Source organism: Carex rostrata, chromosome 4 (assembly GCF_964058835.1).
Source record: "Carex rostrata chromosome 4, lpCarRost1.2, whole genome shotgun sequence".
NCBI classification, from domain to species: Eukaryota; Viridiplantae; Streptophyta; class Magnoliopsida; order Poales; family Cyperaceae; genus Carex; species Carex rostrata.
The window spans coordinates 2,547,697-2,570,850 of NC_135921.1; the positions used below are offsets into that span (position 1 = coordinate 2,547,697).

Here is a 23,154-nt window from a genome sequence, read left to right on the forward strand (position 1 = left end):
TTTATTATTATTATTATTATTATTACTTTTTTTGTGTGCCAAATTTGCCAGGCCAACTGGATCTAAATTCCACCGGCCCACCTCCCGTTTACGCATGAAAATAAGCAAAGAATAATAACAAAAAAGCGAAAAAGATGAGTGAAAATAACACAAGCTAATTCTTTTTTTCTTTTTGAAGGTCTAGAATCTACCCGCACTAGACTTCACTCCCGCTAACCCTACTTTCTCTCTCTCTCCCTCTCACAATCAATAAGGCCAAGGGTAATACAAAGGGGAAAGGATCATTTCTCCTGTCGCAATAATGGCGATGCTGACGCAATCGCCTCTCTCCGGCGGGTTATCACCTTTCGCGCCACACAACACGCCAGAGAAATCCGACGCTCTGCCCCCTCCGTCCCACCCGATCACTCCAGCGGCGCTCGCGGCTCAAGCGGCGCGCCGTGAACCAGTGCGCCTAGTTGATGGTACCAGCGGCTGGTACGCCTGGACCGGGGAGGATTTACCTCGTGGTGGTGGTGGCCATGGCACCGGTCGTGGTGGTGGTGGTAGTGGTGGTCATAGCACCGGTCGTGGTGATGGTAGTGGTGGTCATAGCACCGGTCGTGGTGATGGTGTGAGAAATACGAGAGAAGTGACAGGCGAGAGAGATACTACTACTAGAGATCAGGTTCCTGCTCAGAGAGCGAAGGACACAGGTCAGGTACGGTTGTCAGACAGTGTTCACCTTTCTAAATTGAGAAACTGCAAGGAAACATTGAGGTCTTGTGTGTAGGTGATTATCTATTTTTGGTATTGCATATTGAGCCATTAATAGAACCTCTACTAGCATTCATGAGAACCCAAACTAAGGATATTTAGGTAAAAATTGTCCAAAATTTATCATAGTCACAGATGCACAGTTATTGCAGTGATGAATTCATAATGAGGGTATAATATACCATCTAATCAATGTCATTTATAAAGCATATGAGCCACCAACAACAAGCTCTTGCATATGTATGTTACTTTATCAGAAAACAATATTGGTCTTATAAAATCTACCACTCAAATTGTTAGCAAGCACAGCTCAATTTGTTACATTCTCGTTGATTAAATACTCGTTTGGTGTAGTTTGCCTTTTGTACTTTTTACTATTTTCGTGTCATAAGTTTCTTAACTAGTGCCCTTTTTTGACATGTTACAGGTTTGGAGGTGGTTTAAAAATTTCAAAGGTGCCAATTTTACCCAGCCAAGCCCGGGCCCAGCCAGGGTGCCTCAACCTAACAAAGATAACTTGCACGATGGATCAGGTCACACTACACCCCAGCCCGAAACAACCCCACCTGACTCAACGGTATGTATTAATTAACTAAATACTATGTAAACATTTAATTATACATGATTTATGCAATTCTTTATATATTTATTGTCGACCATAGATGAATGCATATACTTCATACTATTATATAATTAAATCATGTAATAATTAATATCTTTATTATCGACCATAGATGAATGCATATTCTTTATAATTAAACATTTAATTAATCGTGTTGTGTTGACCCATTGATACTCTGAGCCGATTTTTATGAGCTGTTATAGGCTGTATTTGTTTTTAGAGGAGGGTTCAAATGCCTCCATATTTTGTGACTCCATTATGCCTCCATTGTTAGAACTAAAATAACTTGAGATTTAAAACTTAAATATCAAAATAAAATCGTTAGATATAATCTATATCATTTACTCTATGCACACGTAAAAGATCATGACAATTAGATTTTATTTTGATTAGTATCAAGAGCTTGCAAAAATACACCAATGTGGATAAATTATGGATGTTGATTTTTCAACTTATTGATTCATATAAAACCAAAACCAAAAAGTGATATTTTTTTATGTGCATGTGTGGAAAACAATACATATCAGATCTTATGGTTTTATTTTGACACTTAAATTTTAGAATTTTTGTTATTAGAAAATAAAAAAATAAAAAACGGAGGCATGATGGAAGCATTTGAACCCTCTTGTTTTTAATTACTTATGCTCTTAACCAACCAAAATACCTCTTCTCCCTCTTATATGGTAACAGGATTCGAGCGTGATCACAAGGATTATGCAGCGTAAGCAGAATGCAGCAGCGATGAGATGGGTGGCAGTGGCCGCACGAGTGGCAGCGATGGTGTTTACCCTGGTCGCGTTCTCTGTTCTAGCAGCTGATATAAACAAGGGCTGGGCTCTTGATTCATACAACAAATACAGCCAATTCAGGTTCTTTCATCTCTCTCTCTCTCTCATTTATCGCTAAAGCTGTGTCACTAACTGAGTCGTGTGATTATCCCTATCCAAGGTATTGTTTCGTTGTTTCTCTGGGGTGATGCTTTCTGATTTTATGCTGAAATTTTAGCATTGTTATTGCATGGTATCTGACCATGCATACAGTAAGGTACTAATTGAAATGGTATCTGACAATGTGTGCAATAATGTAATTTTTCAGATTCTCTACAATTGAATTTCAACTTTATTGATTGCAAAGTTTGGTACTGATACTGTCTACTATATTTATATGCTATCTGTGACAATAGTTACCAAAAATATCATGACCTCTGAATTTGTAAATTAGTGCCAATTTAGCCTCAATTTTTTGAAGTGTGCAATTAAGCTATAGAGAGCCAAAGCAAGCTTATTTTTTTTTAAAAAACTTCATCAATTCATGTGATAGGTACTGTGAGACCGTGAATGTGATTGGATTCGTCTACTCTGTATTTCAACTATTTGCACTTGTGCACCACAAAAGAAACCAAAAACACATTATTCACCGCCCCTTTGGTGACTACTTTGATTTCGTCATGGATCAGGTACTTTACAGATTGTATTTTTTTTTTCAACAGTTTGCTCAGACCAGTACTGTTTTTGTACTAGTGGGATCTCCATGTCAGTAAATTGTGCATTCTCTAGGTGGTGTTCAGAAGAGTGTAAGTGGGAGTAGGGATAGAGATCTTCTCCATTTTATTCCAATCTTGTTCAACAAAGTGGAATAGACCCAATTCCAAGGCAGGTGGAATATCTCCAATTCCACTCCCCTTCTTTCTATGGAATATTCCTATTCTCCCCCAAACCCCAAACCCACAATGGGATTATATATGTTGACCAGTTGACATATATATTTTGAGCTTTTTATGTAATTATGGCCTAAGCTTAAATATAATTCTGACTACCCATGTGTAAACATCTAATTTTCTGTCATTTGAGCCATGCTTGAGTCGATACACTTTCAGCAAAAACAAAATGTGAATTTTATTGCATGTAACATGTACCTATTACTTTTATTGTTATTACTAGTTTGCATATAATGACATCCTTTTTATCTGTTTAGGTACTTGCATACCTCCTGATATCTGCCGCGTCATCAGCAACAGCCCGAGTTCGCGACTGGATTTTCAACTGGGGAACCGATCCCTTTCCAAATATGGCAAATGGTTCCATTGCTGTCACCTTTCTGGCATCCATGGCTTTTTCTGTCAGCTCGCTCCTCTCTGCTTACAATCTCTTCGGCAAAACATTCTAACTCTATTTCATGCATATATTACCATAAGAAGATTAGTGTATATTTGTCTTGTATATGGGGTATTAATTTGCACACATTTCCTTTGATAGAGTCAAATGGGAAGTATGTAACTCGTTTGTATCTGTATGATATGTTAGAAGAATTTTTTTAAGGAATATGTTAGAAGCGTTTAAAGGATCAACATAAACGAAATGGTAATATGTTTAGTCGTCAAATTAGACTTCTGGAAGTACCGTCAATAAAAGTTGGCAGGTCAAAAGAATGGCAGTAACAAGTATGTGATGGGTGGAAGCGCTATAATGACACGAACTGAGTTGGGTAAAATTAAGCGAAATCACAGGAAAATCGAAGGTATTTGACGAGAAATAATTTCGTCAATGTGAAAATATGCAGTTTGCCCTTATCACTCTCCTTTTGCAATGTTGTTGGCTCGACGCCATGAGAGTCGTTGTTTTGGCTGAAGAAGTCGTGGTTGAAAGAGAAGAAGAATAGGCGGACGAGAGTTGAAGTGCGGAGCTAGTGGAGTTGCCTTGGACTTCGCTTTTGAGGTAGTTGCTCGGTTTTTGTGGGCAACTCTCTCCAGTTGATGGCATTATTTTGTAAATAAATTGAACTGGTGTGATCAGACTCTTTTATAAAGAGAAAATTCTAAATTCCGTTCGTGTCATTATAAGAATTTTTTTTATAAACCATAATTAGTTAACTTAATTTTTTTTATACGAACTGATTGTTTAAAGGATCCAATCGCTATCATGTTATTTTGCTAAAATTAAGTTAACTAATTATGGTTTATAAAAAAAATTCTTATAATGACACGAACGGAATTTAGAATTTTCTCTTTATAAAAGAGTCTGATCACACCAGTTCAATTTATTTACAAAATAATGCCATCAACTGGAGAGAGTTGCCCACAAAAACCGAGCAACTACCTCAGAAGCGAAGTCCAAGGCAACTCCACTAGCTCCGCACTTCAACTCGAATTTTTTTCATAAACCATAATTAATAAATCGATTTTTAGGGAACCAATATGATTGATTTTTTTTTTTCAAAAACCATAAGGACCATGGGATTCCCACGGTCTCAATTTTTTTTTTTTTTTTTTTTTTAAAAACAGATTTTTTTTTCAGACCGTGGGGTTCTCACGGTCTAAATTTTTTTTTTTTTTTTTTATAAAACAGAATTTTTTTTAATTTTTGTATTAAAATATTAGAAATGTTGAATATATTTCTTTGAAAATAGATGAAATACAATATAATTTGATTTATTAGAAATACTGCAATAAATAACCCGGATCAATATTTTTCAGGTCGGGTTTTTCGCGGCTGTAAGAAAAATTAATATATTTCTTTATGTGTTATTAGAAAAAAATAAAAATGCTTAGATTCTGAGTTATTGATCCCGGTTCAAAAGTCACTTCTAGGTAATCCAGAAAATATTGTGATCCTTCTAGGACATTTAATTTATAAAAAGTTATATCTATTTTGAGAATTCTTTTTGAATAACAATTATTAAATAACTTAAAAGTTATTATTTTTTTCAAAAATAGATACAACTTTTCATAAATTAAATTTACTAGAAAGATCACAATGTTTTTTGGATTACCTAGAAGTGACTTTTGAACCGGGATCAATAACTCAGAATCTAAGCATTTTTATTTTTTTCTAATAACACATAAAGAAATATATTAATTTTTCTTACAGCCGCGAAAAATCGGACCTGAAAAATATTGATACGGGTTATTTATTGCAGTATTTCTAATAAATCAAATTATATTGTATTTCATCTATTTTCAAAGAAATATATTCAACATTTCTAATATTTTAATACAAAAATTAAAAAAAAATTATGTTTTATAAAAAAAAAAAAAAAAATTTAGACCGTGGGAACCCCACGGTCTGAAAAAAAAATCTGTTTTTAAAAAAAAAAAAAAAACAATTTGAGACCGTGGGAATCCCACGGTCCTTATGGTTTTTGAAAAAAAAAATCAATCATATTGGTTCCCTAAAAATCGATTTATTAATTATGGTTTATGAAAAAAGTCCCTTCAACTCTCGTCCGCCTATTCTTCTTCTCTTTCAACCACGACTTCTTCAGCCAAAACAACGACTCTCATGGCGTCGAGCCAACAACATTGCAAAAGGAGAGTGATAAGGGCAAACTGCATATTTTCACATTGACGAAATCATTTCTCGTCAAATACCTTCGATTTTCCTGTGATTTCGCTGGAGAAAATATTCCCTCTCAAATCTCGCCAAATCAATTCAACTTCCTCTGATGCTTACGTTCTGATCAGAAGACGCGCAAGAATTCCGATTCCATTTCTCGTTTTAGCGAGAAACATCTCATTCCGATCAGACCTTAGTGGTCCAGAGAGAGGAAGAACTTTTTCGTTAAAGGGAAGGAAAGAGAAATCTGTTGATTGTCGAGTTGTTCATCTTGTTGATCTGCTCCATAAAAGAAGAAACAGAGAGCGAGCGGAAAATAGCACCTTGTTTGGATGGAGAGTACAAAATGGAAAGGAACAAAAATTTTCCGTTGAATCGTGATTGGTTGAGAGAGACTTAGTATTAATTTTCAATCAAATCTGTCACTCCCGGTTCAAAGTGTAAAAATTATTGTTCGGAGAGAAAGAACTCTCGTTTCTCCTTCTCACTGTCTCTTTTCCTTCTACGGACATCGGTTCTGAAATACAGCCTAGTCTCCCCTTGTATTCATTTCATAATCGTATTCGTTCGTATTTAAAAAAAAAAAAATGAATCCAAATTGACCGTCCGATTTTACCCCTGATCCGGCCCAAACAAAGTTGCCTCAGCACCCAACTTATACATCGGCCCCACTCGACAGACCTCTCTCCTCCTCTTGGGCCTTGGCTCTTAATTTAGTTTATTTTACGAAACAATCTATACATTTTACCCCAGAAAGAAAATCTCTCTTTACAATTTTACATCATCAATCCCGTGCACCTTTGCGTTTGCGAATCGGTAGAAAATAAATCTGAAGAATCAGTCAGTTTTTACAAACTAGAAGCAAAAATCGGACTAAGTGAGTCGGATCGTGTGCCCATAGATTTTCCAAACTATGGAAGCAGTAATGCACTACTGCTTGCTATAGATATCTATTGTTTTATTCTTGAATCAAGGGGAAAAAGAAGAGCTGAAAGACAGCCGAAGACAAATTTGGTTCTGACAGTAGATGATTTTTGTGAGTTTTTTAAACCACGAAAGATGGGAAGCTTGCCATGGAAGAAACTGGAGCTTGGTTTTGTACTGATATATGCTGCATTTTTCTACGCGAGTTTCATTCAAAGGTCCCTTCATCTATCTCATGGTAATTTCTAATTGCTCTTCACTGGTAAATTCCAAATCAATTATCTGAACTCCAATTTAGTTTCATTTCAGTTACACTACTATGAAATTTGTTGCACTGATCTCTGATACGAAGAATGGTTCAAAATTTGGCAGTCCTGTTTGATCTGATAAAAGTTGCTCCAATAACAGGAAACCTGTACTGAAAGCATTTTGCTAATTTCTTAACTGATTTGCAATTTAGTGGTTCCCTTTTCTAGGACATGCAAAAATGTCTGTTGACGAAATGTTTTTTTTTTTTTAAAGAAATCTTTTTTATCACTTCATTATGACTTAACTGATATAGATTCCAAATGTGTCACAGATTATGCTGGAAGGCTATATGGTCTTCGTAAGGGGTGGTTAGCTGGTCGTTTCAATGTATGCCTTCAATTTTATTATCCTTAATTTAAATTAAATTTGCTAAATTTCTACTTGGCTTTTCAAAATGGTCCTGTACAGCGCATCCTCTTTCTATATTTTGATGTTTTAATCTTAAGTACTGTGTGTATAATCTTTTCTGATTGTGAACTGAATCCCTACTTGAGTGACAGTAAAAAAGAAAAAAATAATCTATTGATACTTTGGTAAGTTGTGTGATTCATAAGTGTGGCAGTTTCTGTGTTCTGATCTAATTTCAAGGGTTTATCTGATATATGTACTCTATGCAGTACTACACTAACCTATTTTTACGTAAATTATTATAATATATATTTTGTTTTCCCAGGATATATCCGATGCCCAATGGAGAAGCTTCCGTGAAAACTTGCCTATTTTAACCATTGTCATGGGTTCTTTTGTAACTATTGCAAATTTCCTTAGATATCAGTATGGCATGAAAGGAAGAGGCATGTCTTTATTATGGACAATTTTGTCCCTGTGCTATTTAGTTTATCTACACGGGGCTTGGTAAGTCTGTATAAATAAACAGGGATTATTCAATTTTATATTTTGTTCCAGATTTAGCAAATTTTGAAAGATCCTTAATTCTGAAACAACTCACCTGATACAATGGAAACTTTTTGCAACAATACAAGTAATAAAGCAATTGCATCAGAGCAAGGTGTTTTCTGTCTCAGATAAAAGGGACATCTCATCCGATTTAGTCTTAGTAAAATTGGAATGGCCATCTAAGGACATCTCCTTTATTAATGTTGTTTGGTTTAGTTTATGTTTACTAGGGTTTTGTGGGCGACTCAGGTTTGTTTTAGCATTAGGTCCCGTAGCCTGCTGTTCAGTTCTGATACCTAGCATCAGGGGCTGGTATGGTTATTTAAGAACTGAAATTCTCTAAGCCACGTAACATTACATTTCTGATGTTGGAATAAGGCCTATCTCTTCTTGGTTTTATACCAAATCAAACATTCATTGAGAATTTGTTATTGCTATCTAGTTATAATTAATTTGTGTTTTCTTTGTTGCAGCGTTGCTTTCATCTTTGCAATTGCGTCGGCTAACTATTTCATTTCAAAGGTTTGTTTTCTAGTGCTTGCTCTCCCCCCTCCCCTCCCCGCCACAACCAACACTACTACCAAAAAAAATTTCTTTATATTTGGAGTAACTTTCTTCTTAATCATAATCATGAATTTTAATTGTAGATTAGTACCACTTTGAATTCATACTGGTTGTCTTCCAGAGCCAATTCAGATGGTTTGCTTTGTTGTCATTTCTTGATTCCAGTTCTTCATTTGTCTAAGTTAGTCATAATTGAGGTTCAACTGACAAATATAAAACCAAGTAACATAAATAACCCTCACACACATATATAATAGTTCACTGGGATTAAACATTTTTTTTTTGTAGACGTTCGTTGAGTCAAGATATTACTTGGGAATTTTGTGGAGCTTCAATGTAGCCTTTCTGGTACTAAATCGGGTATATGAAGGCTACCCCTTCTCTTTGTTTGGGTCAGATATACTTGCTGGTCTCCTATTTTATATATCTTACAAAAGATCCATGTATTATTAGCAATTTATGTTTGCTAATATTTGTATTAATATCTAAATGCTCTTTAATTGCAGGCAAAGCTTGGCCTTTTTAGATAACTATCGTGGCACTTTTAGATGGCACATATGCTTTAACTTTGGTACTGTCTATATCTCTGTGATGTTATTTGTAATTGGTAATTTTAAAAGAGATCACTCAGCTAACCTGGTATGAATTGGATAACATGTTAGGTTGACATGCAAAATTCCCAATATATTACTCTGGTGGTGGTGGTGGTGTTAATTATAATATTTTGAGTGAGATATACTTGGACAATAGGGGCCTTTGTGCCTGTTGTGAAAAAATAAAGAAGAATTGAAGTTTTAATTGGTCTGGTTATATCTCTTCTTTACATTTAGTTTTGTAAACCAGTGGTATTGCGCATGATCAGCTTTGGATGGGATTACTATGCGGCATTCAACCGACGCCCCTTTGATCTCAAGGTACCTTTATGAATTTCCATTCTGATGAAATTTTGCTTTCCGGTACCTTCCTGCTTGTAGTAAAAGCATAGTCTATTGGGTATTGTGGGTATCCCCGTGGTTGGATTACAATACCCAATGGTCGGATTAATGCCATCTTGTAACAATTGTCATTATTTTCTTAGAAGTATAACGGAGCTAATTTTCTTATCTGTTATGGCTTTTAATGGATGTGCAAACCACACACTGCAGAAGCACATGCAGCGTTGTGAAGTTTGTTCTTCAGGGAAGACATGCTATCATGCTTTGCAGGTAATTAGTGCTTCTTCTTGGAGTAAATTACACAAATGGTCAATGAAACGGCCCCCATTTCCCATTGTAGTCTTAAAACTCTGGATTCAAATATGGTTCCCTAATTTTCCTGATTCGATACAACTATTATTTCTGTTTAATTTTGCATTTGAAAATATTAATGGAATCCTTGTTAATTGTAATATGGAGTGAGCGAGTTATTTTGGTTGGTTTTCTTTCAATAAAAATATGACTTTAGAATGAACCTGGGTGATGCTTAAGGGCAATGTGTAATTTACACTATTGTTATTTTAGAGAAGTGAATACGAATATTCATATGCTAGTAAAAAAGATCTCCTTATTTTTGTTGCAGGTATTTTGAGATTATATTGTGCTAAATTATTTGTTAAAAGGAATATCATATGATCCTCTGTGCTGTTGGAAATGATCCTTTTTTTTTATTGAATAAAGCAGAACTCGAAGTTGGAGTTATTGCTTTCATTCCAAAAAAATGGCATTATTTGTTATTTCATGCTAAATTGTTGTTAAAAGAAATCTTATATAATCCTATGGACTGTTAGAAATTTCCTCTTTTTTTTTATAATAAAATAAAAACCACAACTTTTGGAGCAACCTTGTATCAACAAAAATATGTTTTACATAAATCAACAAGTTGCAAGATGGAGGTCTAAGATAATGATTAAATATCACTTTTCAGGAGAAGGGCCTCCACATTGAAAAGTACTCATTTTGCATGTACATGTGCTACTTGATATATGCACCTCTTTACATATCAGGACCTATTGTCAGCTTCAATGCCTTTGCTGCACAGGTTAGTGACTTTCTTAATAGTCACTCTAGTTTTTGTACTTGGGAATATATGAAGTGAGTTTTAAGTGAAAATTTGAACACAAATTGCTCCTAGAGGGATATAACTGAACCAAATTCTGCAAAGACCAAAAGCTATGTTAACCCGAGATTACCTGAACTGAAGCAACCAGCCTTTAATGGACCTAAAGCCTGGATGTGACTTGGCCCAAATTGATCCAGTTGAATCTCATGATTGCCATTTCCATTTATAACATATATTTCTAGTGACTTCCAGTTTTTTCGTGCATTTGATGTTCTGTATTCATATTTCAGCTAGAAATGCCACAAAAAAGCTATTCCTTTCTGCGCATATGTTTCTATGGCCTCAGGTGGTTTATTGCTTTTCTCCTAATGGAACTGATAACACACTTCTTCTACTACAATGCTTTTGCGAAAAGGTAAGATATTCTTTCTGAAGTCATGGTGCTGCTTATGAAATTTAATATAATCGACTTTATACCATACGGAAAAAAAACAATTGTATCTGAAACACCAAATCAGCATTATACCTAGAAAAAATATACTGTCTTCTTTTTAAAATATGTGCAGTACCATCTTATGCCCCCCCCCCCCCCCCCCCCCCCCCCCCAACTCCATCGCAGCTTTCACATATGCTATATTTTGTTTCTATAGTGGTGCAGGAGGCTAGTTTCGTAGCTTTTGTAGGGTTACATGTGATATTTATATTTTTTTTCCAAGTTCTGTAAATTCATGATGTGATCATTGCAATACATCATAGGTATATTTAATAAATCAGACTGCTCTTTTATTTTGAAATATATATTTTTCAGTGGCTTGTGGTCGCAATTATCGCCCTTTCAGATCTTTATTGTGGCTTATGGGGTAAGAAAACTTTGCTCTATGTGATTAAATTGCACCTGTTGCAGCCTTTTTTTTGTTTATAGAAATATTATCTTCTAACAAAAAACAATCAGTAATAAGCAGAGAAAATTTTATTATATGACTTCTTTAAAAAATATACATGGCTAAAAAGTTTGTATTAGTCACTTCTGAACAGGTCATAAACTTCATGTGGTTGAAATTCTTTCTGATTTGGCGATACTTCAGATTTTGGTCTCTGGTAAGTTAATGCATGTATGTGTGCATTTTTTCTTTACTGCAACATTGCAATTCAAGGGCCTTTTCTAGTTGAATTAATCAGCTTGACCAGAGAGTTGGAGAGAATAAAAATTGTGAGATTTAATGTTACAGTTAACAGAGAGAAATATGAAATGCTTGATTTTTCAGGTAAGCGGGGTTGAGACACCAGAGAATATGCCAAGGTGCATAAGTAATTGTCATGATTTGGAGACATTTTGGAAAAGTTGGCATGCCTCTTACAACAAATGGCTCGTTAGGTAACTTTCTTTTTTATAAATAATTGGTGAGAGAATAAATTTCCTTTGATAAACACAATCGTGGAATTTTGATATAATCATATCAGATAAAGTATGCAATTTTAATATTGATGGAATTGATTCTTACTTGGGCTAACCCTGTGCACTAAAACATCATTGGAGCTATGATTTTCCTCAATTTAACTGAACTCATCATTAGCTTACCTTAATCTTGCAATTATTCCAAATTAACTATTATTCAGTGGATTGGTTTTATGTTTCTTTCTTTATTTTTGTTTGTTGTTTATTGTTGTAGGTACATGTACATTCCTCTTGGCGGTGCTAAGAGAAAGCTACTGAATATATGGGTTATATTCACATTTGTAGCAATATGGCATGATTTGGAATGGTATATTTTGTTCCACAGTTTATAACATGATTATAACATAATGTAACAATTGAAAATATTCATCTAAGATAAATGTGTGGAATTAATTATTTTCTTTTTTTATTGAGCAGGAAGTTAGTTGCATGGGCATGGTTAACTTGCGTATTTTTAATACCTGAAATAGTTGTAAAATCTTTTGCCAAGGCCTTCAAGGTAATCTTCTTTAACACCTGAAACTAGAGTTTTCATGGTAAGTTTTTGAAAGAAAAAAATGGATTTTGAACCTTGATTTAATGTAATTTTACCTCAAGGGTCTTAACTATGCCACTGTAATGCCCAAATTTTAAACTCCAATTTGCATTAACATTTCAGCTGAAACGCCCTAGTCGGGAAAAAAGGATAAATGAATTTAAAATTAATCAAACAAGGGCAAAAGATGGCTAGAAGGAAGTGAATTGCAATAAAATTGTTGCATGCTATTGGATCTTAATTGTATGATTTTTATTTATATCAGGCAAGGAGTTCCCTAGGAGAATTCTTAATACATGAGCTTAGTGCCATGACTGGGGCTGTGACAATTAGCTGTCTTATGGTATGGCCAAATATTTGCACCACTTGAATATAATTTGAAATATTATGCTCTTTATATGCTAGATGAGTAATTTTGATTGCCACTGGTGAGAAATCAATCACACACGGATCAGTAGTTCTTTCAGATTATACTGAATATTTTTAGCAAATTTTACTATTGGATATTTCTACCAGACAACCAGCATTAATGTGTATCCATGAGAATTATTAGTGAACTGATGTAGCTGAAATTAATTTGATAAATAAGGGAATTTTAATTTTAAATCGGAACTTGTGTTTTTCAATATTTGATCCAAGTGTACCAAATTGACTTGTGCATTATATAGGGTCACAAGTCAAAGAATTTTTGTATTTGAGGCTCCCTGTGCTAACGGTTTATACTCTCTTTAATTTATATTGTTTCGTACACTTGCTATTCAGATTGCAAATCTTGTTGGATATGTGGCGGGACCTACAGGTATTAAGTTGCTAATCTCTCGAATGACAGAGAAAGAAGGTATTTATAATATACTTTATTTCTTGTAACATGGCTTTGCAATGATCACAAATATGGAAATTGGTGTAACAAATACTGGTAAATGATTGACCTTTTACTTTGCTATCTAATTACAGCTCGGCTTGTTCTGGCTACAATATTCTTTTCATTTTATGTGGGAGTCAAGGTGAATAACTCAGTTATCTCTAATTATAGCTAATAGTAATCGCTAATAAGACTATTATTATTGTTTATATATTTATTATCTTTTAATTTTGTATTTGCAGCTTATGTTTCACATACGCGACATGAAGCAGAAGGTTTAGTGGCAGAGGCTCTCCTGAATTTTTTATTTAGTTATTTTGGTTTTGCATCTTATATATTAATTCGTTTGTTCAGCCTTTAACACTGAGCACAATGCACATTGTAATGAGCTTCATTTGTAAAACGGAGAAAATTACAAGAACCAGAATTTTGATATGAGCAAGCACTGACTTAACCAGAACCATTTGACGATTGTGTTGTTATTGTTGTATGGACTACTTTATATTATTTATTATTACATGCTTGTTTAGTAGACTTTCCAAGATTGATTGATTTATTATTGTTATTTTGGATCCACATTCTTTTGGATTAAACAATTAGGAGACGTGCATTTTTTTTTTTTGATGGATAGTGGTGAACCCACCAAGAGATATATTGATAATAGTAAAAATATTTACAGAGTCATTGCTCAGCTCAAATGAACTGCGACAATAATGAGGCCCTAATATTTACATTGATTAGATAGTACATAATTCTGCTAACTTAATTAGAAAAGATTGTAAAATATCTAATCCTCTATGTTCTCCCTTTTCTCTTTTTGCTCTAGGCAAATAGAGTCTAGTTGTGTACATCGATTGCTGTTGCATTGATTAGAATATACTCCGTCATCCTCTTCTGTGAGAATATTCTCCTGTCCCTTTCTTTCCAGATGGCCCATGATCTTGCTGTCCACGCAGTATCCCAGCGGTTTTTACATTCTCTTGCTAGTTTCTTCCTTTCTTCCCACCAGACCTCCACTGGGTTTACATTCTCTTGCAGAGAGTCCGCTACCAAAATGAATAACATTGGCGATAACGGATCACCCTGCCTTAGGCCCCTCTCATGTTTGAAGAATTTTGACATCGTTCCGTTAAACCTAACCGCTGAGGTTGCCGAATGCAGAGTGACTAGCACTGCGGAGATCCATTTTGGCGGGAATCCTCTTTCTATCAACAAATTGACAAGGAAGCACCAGTGTACTGTGTCAAAAGCATTTTAAAAGTCCACTTTGTACATGACTGCCAGTAATTTCCGAACACTGCAAGATGATATGAATTCCCTTGCTACCAAGAATGATTCTATTATAGAGCGCCCCTTAACGAAGGCTGTCTGGTTAGTAGCCACTAGCATTGGCAGGTGTTGTTGGAGCATGTTTGCCAAAATTTTAGTGATTAGCTTGGTTACCGTATTAATAACACTGATCAGTCTATAGTCAGAGATAGTAACCGGTGCCTCCTTTTTTGAGATCAGTGATATTGTCGCTTGGTTGATAGGCTTTAGGTTGATGCCCTTGTTGTGGAAGTCCTGGATGAGCTTCATGAGGTCCAGTCGGATAATGGGCCAGAATGCTTTGAAGAATTCTCGCGGTAGTCCATCCGGACCACTGGCTTTGCCGTTTGGCATTTCATTGATTGCTTGGAGGACTTCAGAATCTGTAATTTGGTTATCCAATGCGTTCAGTTCTGATGAACAGTTAGGACCCACTCTTCCTGACAGGTTAAATGGTCTGCGGTTGATAGTCCTTTTTTTTAGAAGGCTTGCAAAGTGGCTCTGAACATGGCTTGGTAACTGGTTGTCGAGTATTGCTGTGCCATCCTCCTTTTTAAGGTTTATTATCGAGTTCCTGTTCTTTCGACCATTTGCCACGGCATGAAAGTATTTCGTATTTTTGTCTCCTGATTTCAACCAGGCACACCCTGATCTTTGCTTCCACCTTATTTCTTTATCTCTGGCCAGCTTAAAAATGTGTTCTTGTATTCGTATTCGCAGTCTGAACTCAATTGAGTTTAGCTGCCTTAATTCTTCCAGTCTATCCATCTGTCTAAGTACCCATTTAGATCTGCGGAGATATGTATCTCTTTTACCGAATTTTACGCGTGCCCACTTATCTAACTTTTTCTGTACTGCTCTTGTTTTAGATCAGAATGAATGCACCAGGTTTGTTCTATCATTATGGGTTGCCCATGCCGCCGCGACCAGTTCATGGACTTCAGGGTACTCTAGCTATAAATTTTCGAATTTGAATTTTTTCCGGTTCGGGTTTCTATGAGGTTTTAATTTTAATAACATTGGTACATGGTCGGAGGCTGAGGCTGGCAAGTCTTCCAGGGACTGAGTGGTTCCAAATGAATTCCAGTGGTTTGAGAGAAAAATTATGTCCATTTTTGTAAAGGTTGGATTCGACCGCTTGCTCGACCATGTGAATGCTCTTCCGTGTAGTGGCACATCTATCAAATTTGTGTTTGCAATTGAATTGTTAAATTCTGATAACAACCCCAAATTCCTGACATTACCCGTAGTGTTCTCAATATCGCAGATAATATTAAAGTCACCTGATACAATCCTTGACAGATCCGATAATTCACGAATCATGCGCAATTCATGTAAAAATTCAATTTTAAGTCTATCCTCTTGAGGTCCATACACTAATGTGAACATGAATTTTAGATTATTTATTCTAAGCACCACTGTTATTGAAAAATTAAATTTAAATTTGTATGTATCTAAGAGAGTAAATCTCAAACTCCACATGAGTAGGATTCCTCCATTAGTACCTATCGCATCTAAGTTTGCAAATTCTTTGAACTTTGCGGGGCATACTTGCCGCACACAGAAGATCGAGCATTCGATAGCATCGCATGCTAAGTCTTTAACAACTTCGCATTTATGCATATCTCCCAATCCTCTCACATTCCAATTTAAAACGCATAAAGGAAATTTAAAACACATAGATTGATAATTCATAGAATTCATTACACAAAAGTTGCTTAATATCAATTTCAATAACAGTAAAATAAAAGATAGCCTCCAGCTACTAATAAACTAAATTAACACAAAAGGGAGCTGCTCGCTATCTAAGTTAAAGGCCTTAGTTGCAATGTTGACACGCGTGGATATTCCAAGAAATATTTGTAAATTGTAACCATACATTCATAACTCACAAAATGCATTCATAGATCTTCGAGGGGATATTCCTTTTTTGAGTAAGGCTATGGTATTATGCATAGCAAGGACAAGGATTGGTTCATAGTATATTTTATATGGAGATAATGTTGAACGGTTCATATTAATCATTTGAACTTTCAAAATAAATATATTAATTCATAATACATATCAATATGCATTAATATGCGCTACGTATAATACCATAACCTCACTCATTTTTTTATATACTAATAAATTATAATTCTCTTGCGCCTTGTTGCTCTAATCGTTTAATTTCTTCACTTTTGTTACTCTTTATAAAAGTTAAAAAAATAACAAAAAAAAAAGCTACTGTCAAGACTTGTATTATCGAAATAAAGTTCAGTACATCAATGTCCATGTTTAACAGCTATTATCAAAGGGAATTAAAACTGTGAACCGCCTTTCTGCCGCTTAAGCGGTGAGGAAGAAAAATCGCCATGGGAGATTTAGGCAGCTCCAGAAGCTCACTCCCATCCTCGTGTATCTTACGCTTCCACTTTTCATCTATTCCTTACCTAAGCAGAGCAAATGCTTTCGACTAATCGATCTGGCCATAATCGATTTGGCCATCATCTTGATGTTTTTGGATCTAGCCACTGTTTTCGGTGCTTCCACTAAGTAGATCTGGCCACTGCTCTTCTGGAGGCTCTTAGTCTTCAAGACAAGCGGTTGATTTTTTCTTCTTCTCTTTTTCTAAGATCTTCTTCCTCTTTTTGGCAATCAAAGAGTGGGTGGAAGTAGTTGCACATATAATTAGTATTTTATATATTTGTGTGTTGTTTGTTGTTGGTTTTGTTTGTTGTGTTTTTTGGTAGTCGTGCTTATCTTTCTCCTCCTCATCTCCTGTTTACAAGCTCCTTTTCTGCTTCCACACTAGCGGTTCTTCAGGACCTCTGAGTGGTGACTGTCCCGGAGCCAGTTGATTCAGTTCTCGGTCTGGTTTGATTCAGTGTCTCTCTTGGATCTTCGGAGTGGTGATTGTTCTGGTCCAGTTGATTCGGTTCGCGATCCAGTTTGATTCAGTGCATTCTTCGATGCCGTCTGCCAGAAAGAATATGACAACTATACGCATCGAGGAAACAATCACTAGGCTACTCTCATTTCGATCAAGCAAGGATGATCAACTCGGTCTTAACATGATGCATATACTCCTTGTGCGTTTTTAGTTTGTTTACAGCTGTGAGCTTTCTCAGACACTCGTGGTCTAATCTTATGTAACAGCTTATTTGTAACTCTTTTAGTTCAATAAAATTTGTCTACGAGTTTCAGTCCAAAAAAAAAAAAAAACTATTACATTACATTCATTTGGCAGATTCGATGGACATCGACCAATTTTTAAGTTTGACGGACTCTAAAACTGTCTTATCTGTTTAAAATCCATACATACAATAATTAATATAAATGTGCACAAATATTAAACAGAACACACATTTTAAAGTGAATCGGGCGATTCTGAAACTCATCAAACCTAACTACTCCGCAATCATTAGGCAGTTTCACTGAGCTCTATTGGCTATGTACAAATTAGCAAATCATAATTTATCATGTTGAACCTTGCCAAACACTACAAACTAAGCTAGTTAGCTAGGACTTTTAAGATTGTCGCTCTCTCCGATTCTCTTGGACAAAATCCTCTCCTCTACAGAATTCTGGCCGCTGGCACCTTCGTTATCGTTGCTCTCTCTCTCTCCCCTCTCGCAAATCGCAATTATCTTCGGTTTTTCGAATTTATCACTGACTATGGCTATAGTGTTGCGGATCAGGATATACTGTGAGGCGGGTTGAGTAGACTTGTTTTCGATTTTTTTTTTAAAATAGAATTGCATTGAAATAATTTAATAGAACAAGCCCAGACTGTTGGAATTTTCGAAAACTAGCCTCCACCGATCCCTAAAATCGGTGGAGCAAAAAAAACACATCCTACACCGATCCCTAGGATCAGTGCAGCCCATTTATCATTCCACCATTCCCTTGCCGCAGAATGTCACAGAAAATCAGAAAATCAAAACAAAATAGCCCTCCACCGATCCTGTGGTTCGGTGTAGTTTTTTTTTTTTTTTTTTTTTTTTAAACAGAAATTTCTAATTTTTTTATTTTTTTTATTAAAATATTAGAAATGTTGAATATATTTCTTTGAAAATAGATGAAATACAATATAATTTGATTTATTAGAAAGACTGCAACAAATAACCTGGATCAATATTTTTCAGGCCGGATTTTTCGCGGCTGTAAGAAAAATTAATATATTTCTTTATGTGTTATTGGAAAAAAATAAAAATGCTTAGATTCTGAGTTATTGATCCCGGTTCAAAAGTCACTTCTAGGTAATCTAGAAAATATTGTGATCCATCTAGTACATTTAATTAATAAAAAATTGTTTCTATTTTGAGAATTCTTTTTGAAAAACAATCATTAAATAAATTAAAGTTTTTGTTTTTTTTCAAAAATAGATACAACTTTTTATAAATTAAATGTCCTAGAAAGATCACAATATTTTCTGGATTACATAGAAGTGACTTTTGAACCGGGATCAATAACTCAGAATCTAAGCATTTTTATTTTTTTCCAATAACACATAAAGAAATATATTAATTTTTCTTACAGCCGCGAAAAATCCGGCCTGAAAAATATTGATCCGGGTTATTTGTTGCAGTCTTTCTAATAAATCAAATTATATTGTATTTCATCTATTTTCAAAGAAATATATTCAACATTTCTAATATTTTAATAAAAAAAATAAAAAAATTAGAAATTTCTGTTTTAAAAAAAAAAAAAAAACTACACCGATCCACAGGATCGGTGGAGGGCTATTTTGTTTTGATTTTCTGATTTTCTGTGACATTCTGTGACATTCTGTGGCAAGGAAATGGTGGAGTGATAAATGGGCTGCACTGATCCTAGGGATCGGTGTAGGATGTGTTTTTTTTGCTCCACCGATCCTAGGGATCGGTGGAGGCTAGTTTTCGAAAATTCCAACAGTCTGGACTTGTTCTATTAAATTATTTCAATGCAATTCTATTTAAAAAAAAAAATCCTTGTTTTCAGTTCAAGAAGACAAGAAGCCACAGAAAATCCTAAGAATAAAGCAGGTGGTCCCCGCGACCAGCAGAACACGGACACCCATACTCTGGTGTCAGGACGGCAGGAGAGGACACGCCCTCTGTCTCGTTGTCTACGATTTTAAGTGGCCGCTGCAAATTCTAGGATTCGTATCCTCCCATCCATGTACCTCACTCAACACAATTTAAATGGACGGCCCAGATTTAATGTAAGCCGGTGAGTGCTCGGATGGCAGTAGGGGCAGTATTATGTGTGCTTTGAGATTCGTGCCATGTTAAAAATTTCAATTTCAGTTTCAGTTTCAGACCGTCCGTCTTAATTCTATTCAGTCAGGTAACCTGAGAGGATGTGAATTCGAATTCTAGTTCGCACACCGCAGGGAAGTACAGTCCGTATTTTGTTTTTTCTTTATTCCAGCGTGTGTGGGCAAAGCACTAGCAGACATACCAGATAACCAGACTACCAGTAGCGACACAATTATATATTTTAAGAGGTCGAATAAACATAGAACGGTTCTTCGGAGTTTAACTAACTTATGATATTTTTATTTAATATTTTTATTATTTAATGTTTAATATAATAATTTTTCGTGAAATTTTTGAACAAATGTTCTTTAAATCCATATTTTAATGTTTCATACTGATAAATTAATTATTTCAAAATCAGTGTCAAACAAATACTGATTTTGAAAAATTCTAAAAAAATAGTAAAAAAATTTCAAAAAATATAAAATTTGGTCTTCAAGCACATTTCAATATAAATAATATGTTGAGAAGTTTGAATTGACTATTTGAAATTTGAAACTAAATATATAAGCGCAAATTTAAACACTCACTTTAATTTGTAAAGCATGATAGCCTATCTCAAATTAACTAAATCTGTAAAATTTTATTAATGTGGTCAATTTTAATTCATTATTAAATTGCTTAAAACAAGTTATTAGATCATAATATTTAGTACAAATCAATTTTAAATATAACACTGAGTGGCATATATCACTTCCTTAAAGCAACAATCTGGATTTTGTCTTCTCTGAATTTTGATTCAAATTTCGTCAAACTCTTTTCAAGCGAAGATTAAATTAACCTTTTCTTTAAAACTTAAAACCTTGGAAGTTGGAACCTTCTCGCCGTATAAACCGGACACCCGACCAAAATCACGGGCCAAAAACCCCGCGCGTCTAGAAGTCACTTCACTTAAGTTAACTCAAATTTTGTGTTTAAATCCTAACCGTTTAATCTGATTTGGCACGAATATTGGAGGAATCCGCACATTTCACCTCGGCTCGGATTGGCTGGATTCTGATCGAACGGTATGAATATAACCTCTAGATTTAAGTTACTTCAGAGGTCCGAATTCCGCGTTCACACCGACTCTCAATAGAGTGAGTTCAAAAAAGGTTACAGAAACTCCGACGCTTGATCCGGACACGTGACGCGTCCCCACCTTTTCCCTAACTGGCCCCACTTTCCTGGCACATCTTTTCCGGTGCAACCGTAACCAGTAACAGCGTCAGAATTTATCCGAAATTCCCATTTTACCCCTCTCCTCCCGTACTAAACCATTTGCAATAAATCCTCCCTTCCCAGTGGCTTCTTCTTCCATTCTTAAATTTCATCTCTTCTTCAAAGTTACCAAATTACCCCTGCTTGTTCCCACTCCGGTGGAGACCTTGCAAAGCATGATCTCAATTTAATCAATCTCCACCATTGATCTTGCCGCCGCCATGGAGATCGAACGCATACATCAGTTGATGCTTCTGTGGCGCCGTTCCTACAGCACTCGTGTGGCCCTCGTGGGTGGAAACCATACCGCCTCCCGTTTTTGCACCCGCTAATCTCTCCTTCTCTCTACCCGTTGGTTTTTCTCTGTTGTTTCTACTCGAATTTTGAAGTCTTGACACTCTTCTGTGACTGTGTTCCGATCTGAAGATGAAAAGATCTGGTTTTTCCACCCGCCACATGGATGGCCACACTATTGTGATTGACCTCCCTGATCCGCGCCTCATCCTTTTGATTGTTCGTATGGCGATCGTGGCTGCTGTGGTGTGCTCTATTCCGTTGCTCCGTAGGATTCCGTCGCGTGTCAACATCGTACAGCCGTACCACTTGTCTGACGACCCCTTCTATCTACCAATGCTGATCAGATATTTGAAAAGAGAGGGGCTTTTCTCGTCTAGTAACAAAAGAGCTATCTTTTTAGGAAATGCAAACTCCAGGCTACCCTTTTTGAAGAAGAACGGAATCGATCATGTGCCGTCGGATCAGGAATCAACTGTTGGAGATCAGTCTGTGGATTTTGTTCTTGCAAGTGATGGTTTTGAAGATTCTTCTGTTCGGATTGTGGACCGGGTTCTGAAAATTGGCGGTGTTGCTGTCACCCGCTTCAATTCAGAAAGCTCAGGTTCTCTTCGATTGCCCGATAATTACAAAGTGGTTTATGTGCGCCGGTTGGGGCCTACCATTGTTGCTCTGAAGAAGGTTGCAGTAGCAAATTCTCAAAATGTAATCAATGGAAATGAAATTGGATCTGGAACTGACAAAAGGAGGCGGATCTTGGCAATGCCATTAGAGAAGAAGGATGTATTGCATCAAGTTGAAGATGTGTTATTGGAGCCTCCGAGAGAAATTGGTGAAACTCGAAAAATTAAATTCCTCCCTGAATTAACTGGAGACCCATTAACCCAGTACCCGCGAAGGGTGTTCATCGATGCTGGATTGCAATCAATAGCAAACAGTGAGAAATGGTTTGAAGAGAACTACCCGAAAAAGGGCTCAAGATTCGAAATGGTGAAGCTAAATGCAGTGGGCAATAGAAAGACAGGCACAAAAGCTTGCTGGGTTTCGGGTTGGTTAGAGAGAAATGTGAAAGAGGAAGAATTTGTGGTGATGAAAGCTGATGCTGGAATTATTGAAGAAATGGTGAATGCAAAGGAGAAGAATTCGATTCAAGTAATTGACGAATTGTTTTTAGAATGCGACGCAACAAGGGCATATTGGGAATGCTTGGCAATTTATGGGAAGGTTAAGGATGAAGGCGTTGTTGTTCATCAATGGTGGGGTTAAGCAAAGATTATGAAAAAGAAATGGAACTCAAGTTGTTGTCATTGTTTTGGGTTTTGTTTAGTTTCAGGTGTTTGGTGTTTGATAGTATAAGATATTATTAAGGTTTGAATTTGTATTTGCTTGGTGTTTGGTAGTATAAGATATTATTAAGGTTTGAATTTGTATTTGCTCCGTGATTGTAGGACCTTTGATAAGGTCCATGTATTGTTTCATGATTTTTATATCATATGCATTATTAATAGTGTTACATGTGTGATGCCTCGTAGTTTGTCATTATATAGTTTGGTGATTTAATGTTTCTTTTGAAGTGATTTGGTGGATAATGAAATCTGGCGCTTTCCTTTAGTTGGATGTAAAATCGTGTGTCAACTGTAATTTTTTTTTTACTGTCGTGAAACTGGGAAAGTATTTTTTTTGTAGAAATGTTTGCAACTTGTATTAATTAATACAAGTGACAATTTCAATACTAATATTAAATCTTTGATTTGACAAAATTTTAATAATCTAAGAC

The 23,154-nt window shown here is 35.6% G+C and overlaps 4 protein-coding genes across 5 annotated transcripts in view; all 4 read left to right on the top strand.

The window, feature by feature from the left end:
* The window catches only part of LOC144552487 (ribonuclease E/G-like protein, chloroplastic), a 71,578-nt gene that overhangs the window by 12,215 nt on the left and 36,209 nt on the right, over nucleotides 1-23,154 (top strand). The window lies entirely within an intron of this gene.
* Nucleotides 203-3,748, top strand: LOC144552677 (uncharacterized). Its single transcript, XM_078300671.1, has 5 exons — nucleotides 203-700; nucleotides 1,184-1,333; nucleotides 2,069-2,247; nucleotides 2,699-2,834; nucleotides 3,353-3,748. The coding sequence occupies exons 1-5, from the start codon at nucleotides 302-304 to the stop codon at nucleotides 3,542-3,544; spliced, it is 1,056 nt and encodes a 351-aa protein (XP_078156797.1). The 5' UTR covers nucleotides 203-301; the 3' UTR covers nucleotides 3,545-3,748.
* On the top strand, nucleotides 6,472-13,756 carry LOC144552676 (MBOAT (membrane bound O-acyl transferase) family protein). 2 transcript variants are annotated; one of them, XM_078300670.1, is made up of 20 exons: nucleotides 6,499-6,586; nucleotides 6,684-6,871; nucleotides 7,214-7,269; nucleotides 7,616-7,797; nucleotides 8,313-8,361; nucleotides 8,692-8,795; nucleotides 8,910-8,974; nucleotides 9,247-9,317; nucleotides 9,549-9,608; nucleotides 10,306-10,419; nucleotides 10,731-10,855; nucleotides 11,249-11,300; nucleotides 11,476-11,538; nucleotides 11,706-11,815; nucleotides 12,111-12,203; nucleotides 12,314-12,395; nucleotides 12,697-12,774; nucleotides 13,194-13,269; nucleotides 13,386-13,435; nucleotides 13,536-13,756. In XM_078300670.1, the coding sequence occupies exons 2-20, from the start codon at nucleotides 6,769-6,771 to the stop codon at nucleotides 13,572-13,574; spliced, it is 1,572 nt and encodes a 523-aa protein (XP_078156796.1). In that variant the 5' UTR covers nucleotides 6,499-6,586; nucleotides 6,684-6,768; the 3' UTR covers nucleotides 13,575-13,756. The 2 variants fall into 2 exon arrangements, with proteins under 2 accessions (XP_078156795.1, XP_078156796.1); XM_078300669.1 differs by having other exon boundaries at nucleotides 6,472-6,871.
* On the top strand, nucleotides 21,146-22,892 carry LOC144552751 (uncharacterized). Its single transcript, XM_078300747.1, has one exon. It carries the CDS (start codon nucleotides 21,510-21,512, stop codon nucleotides 22,641-22,643), a length of 1,134 nt encoding a protein of 377 aa, XP_078156873.1. The 5' UTR covers nucleotides 21,146-21,509; the 3' UTR covers nucleotides 22,644-22,892.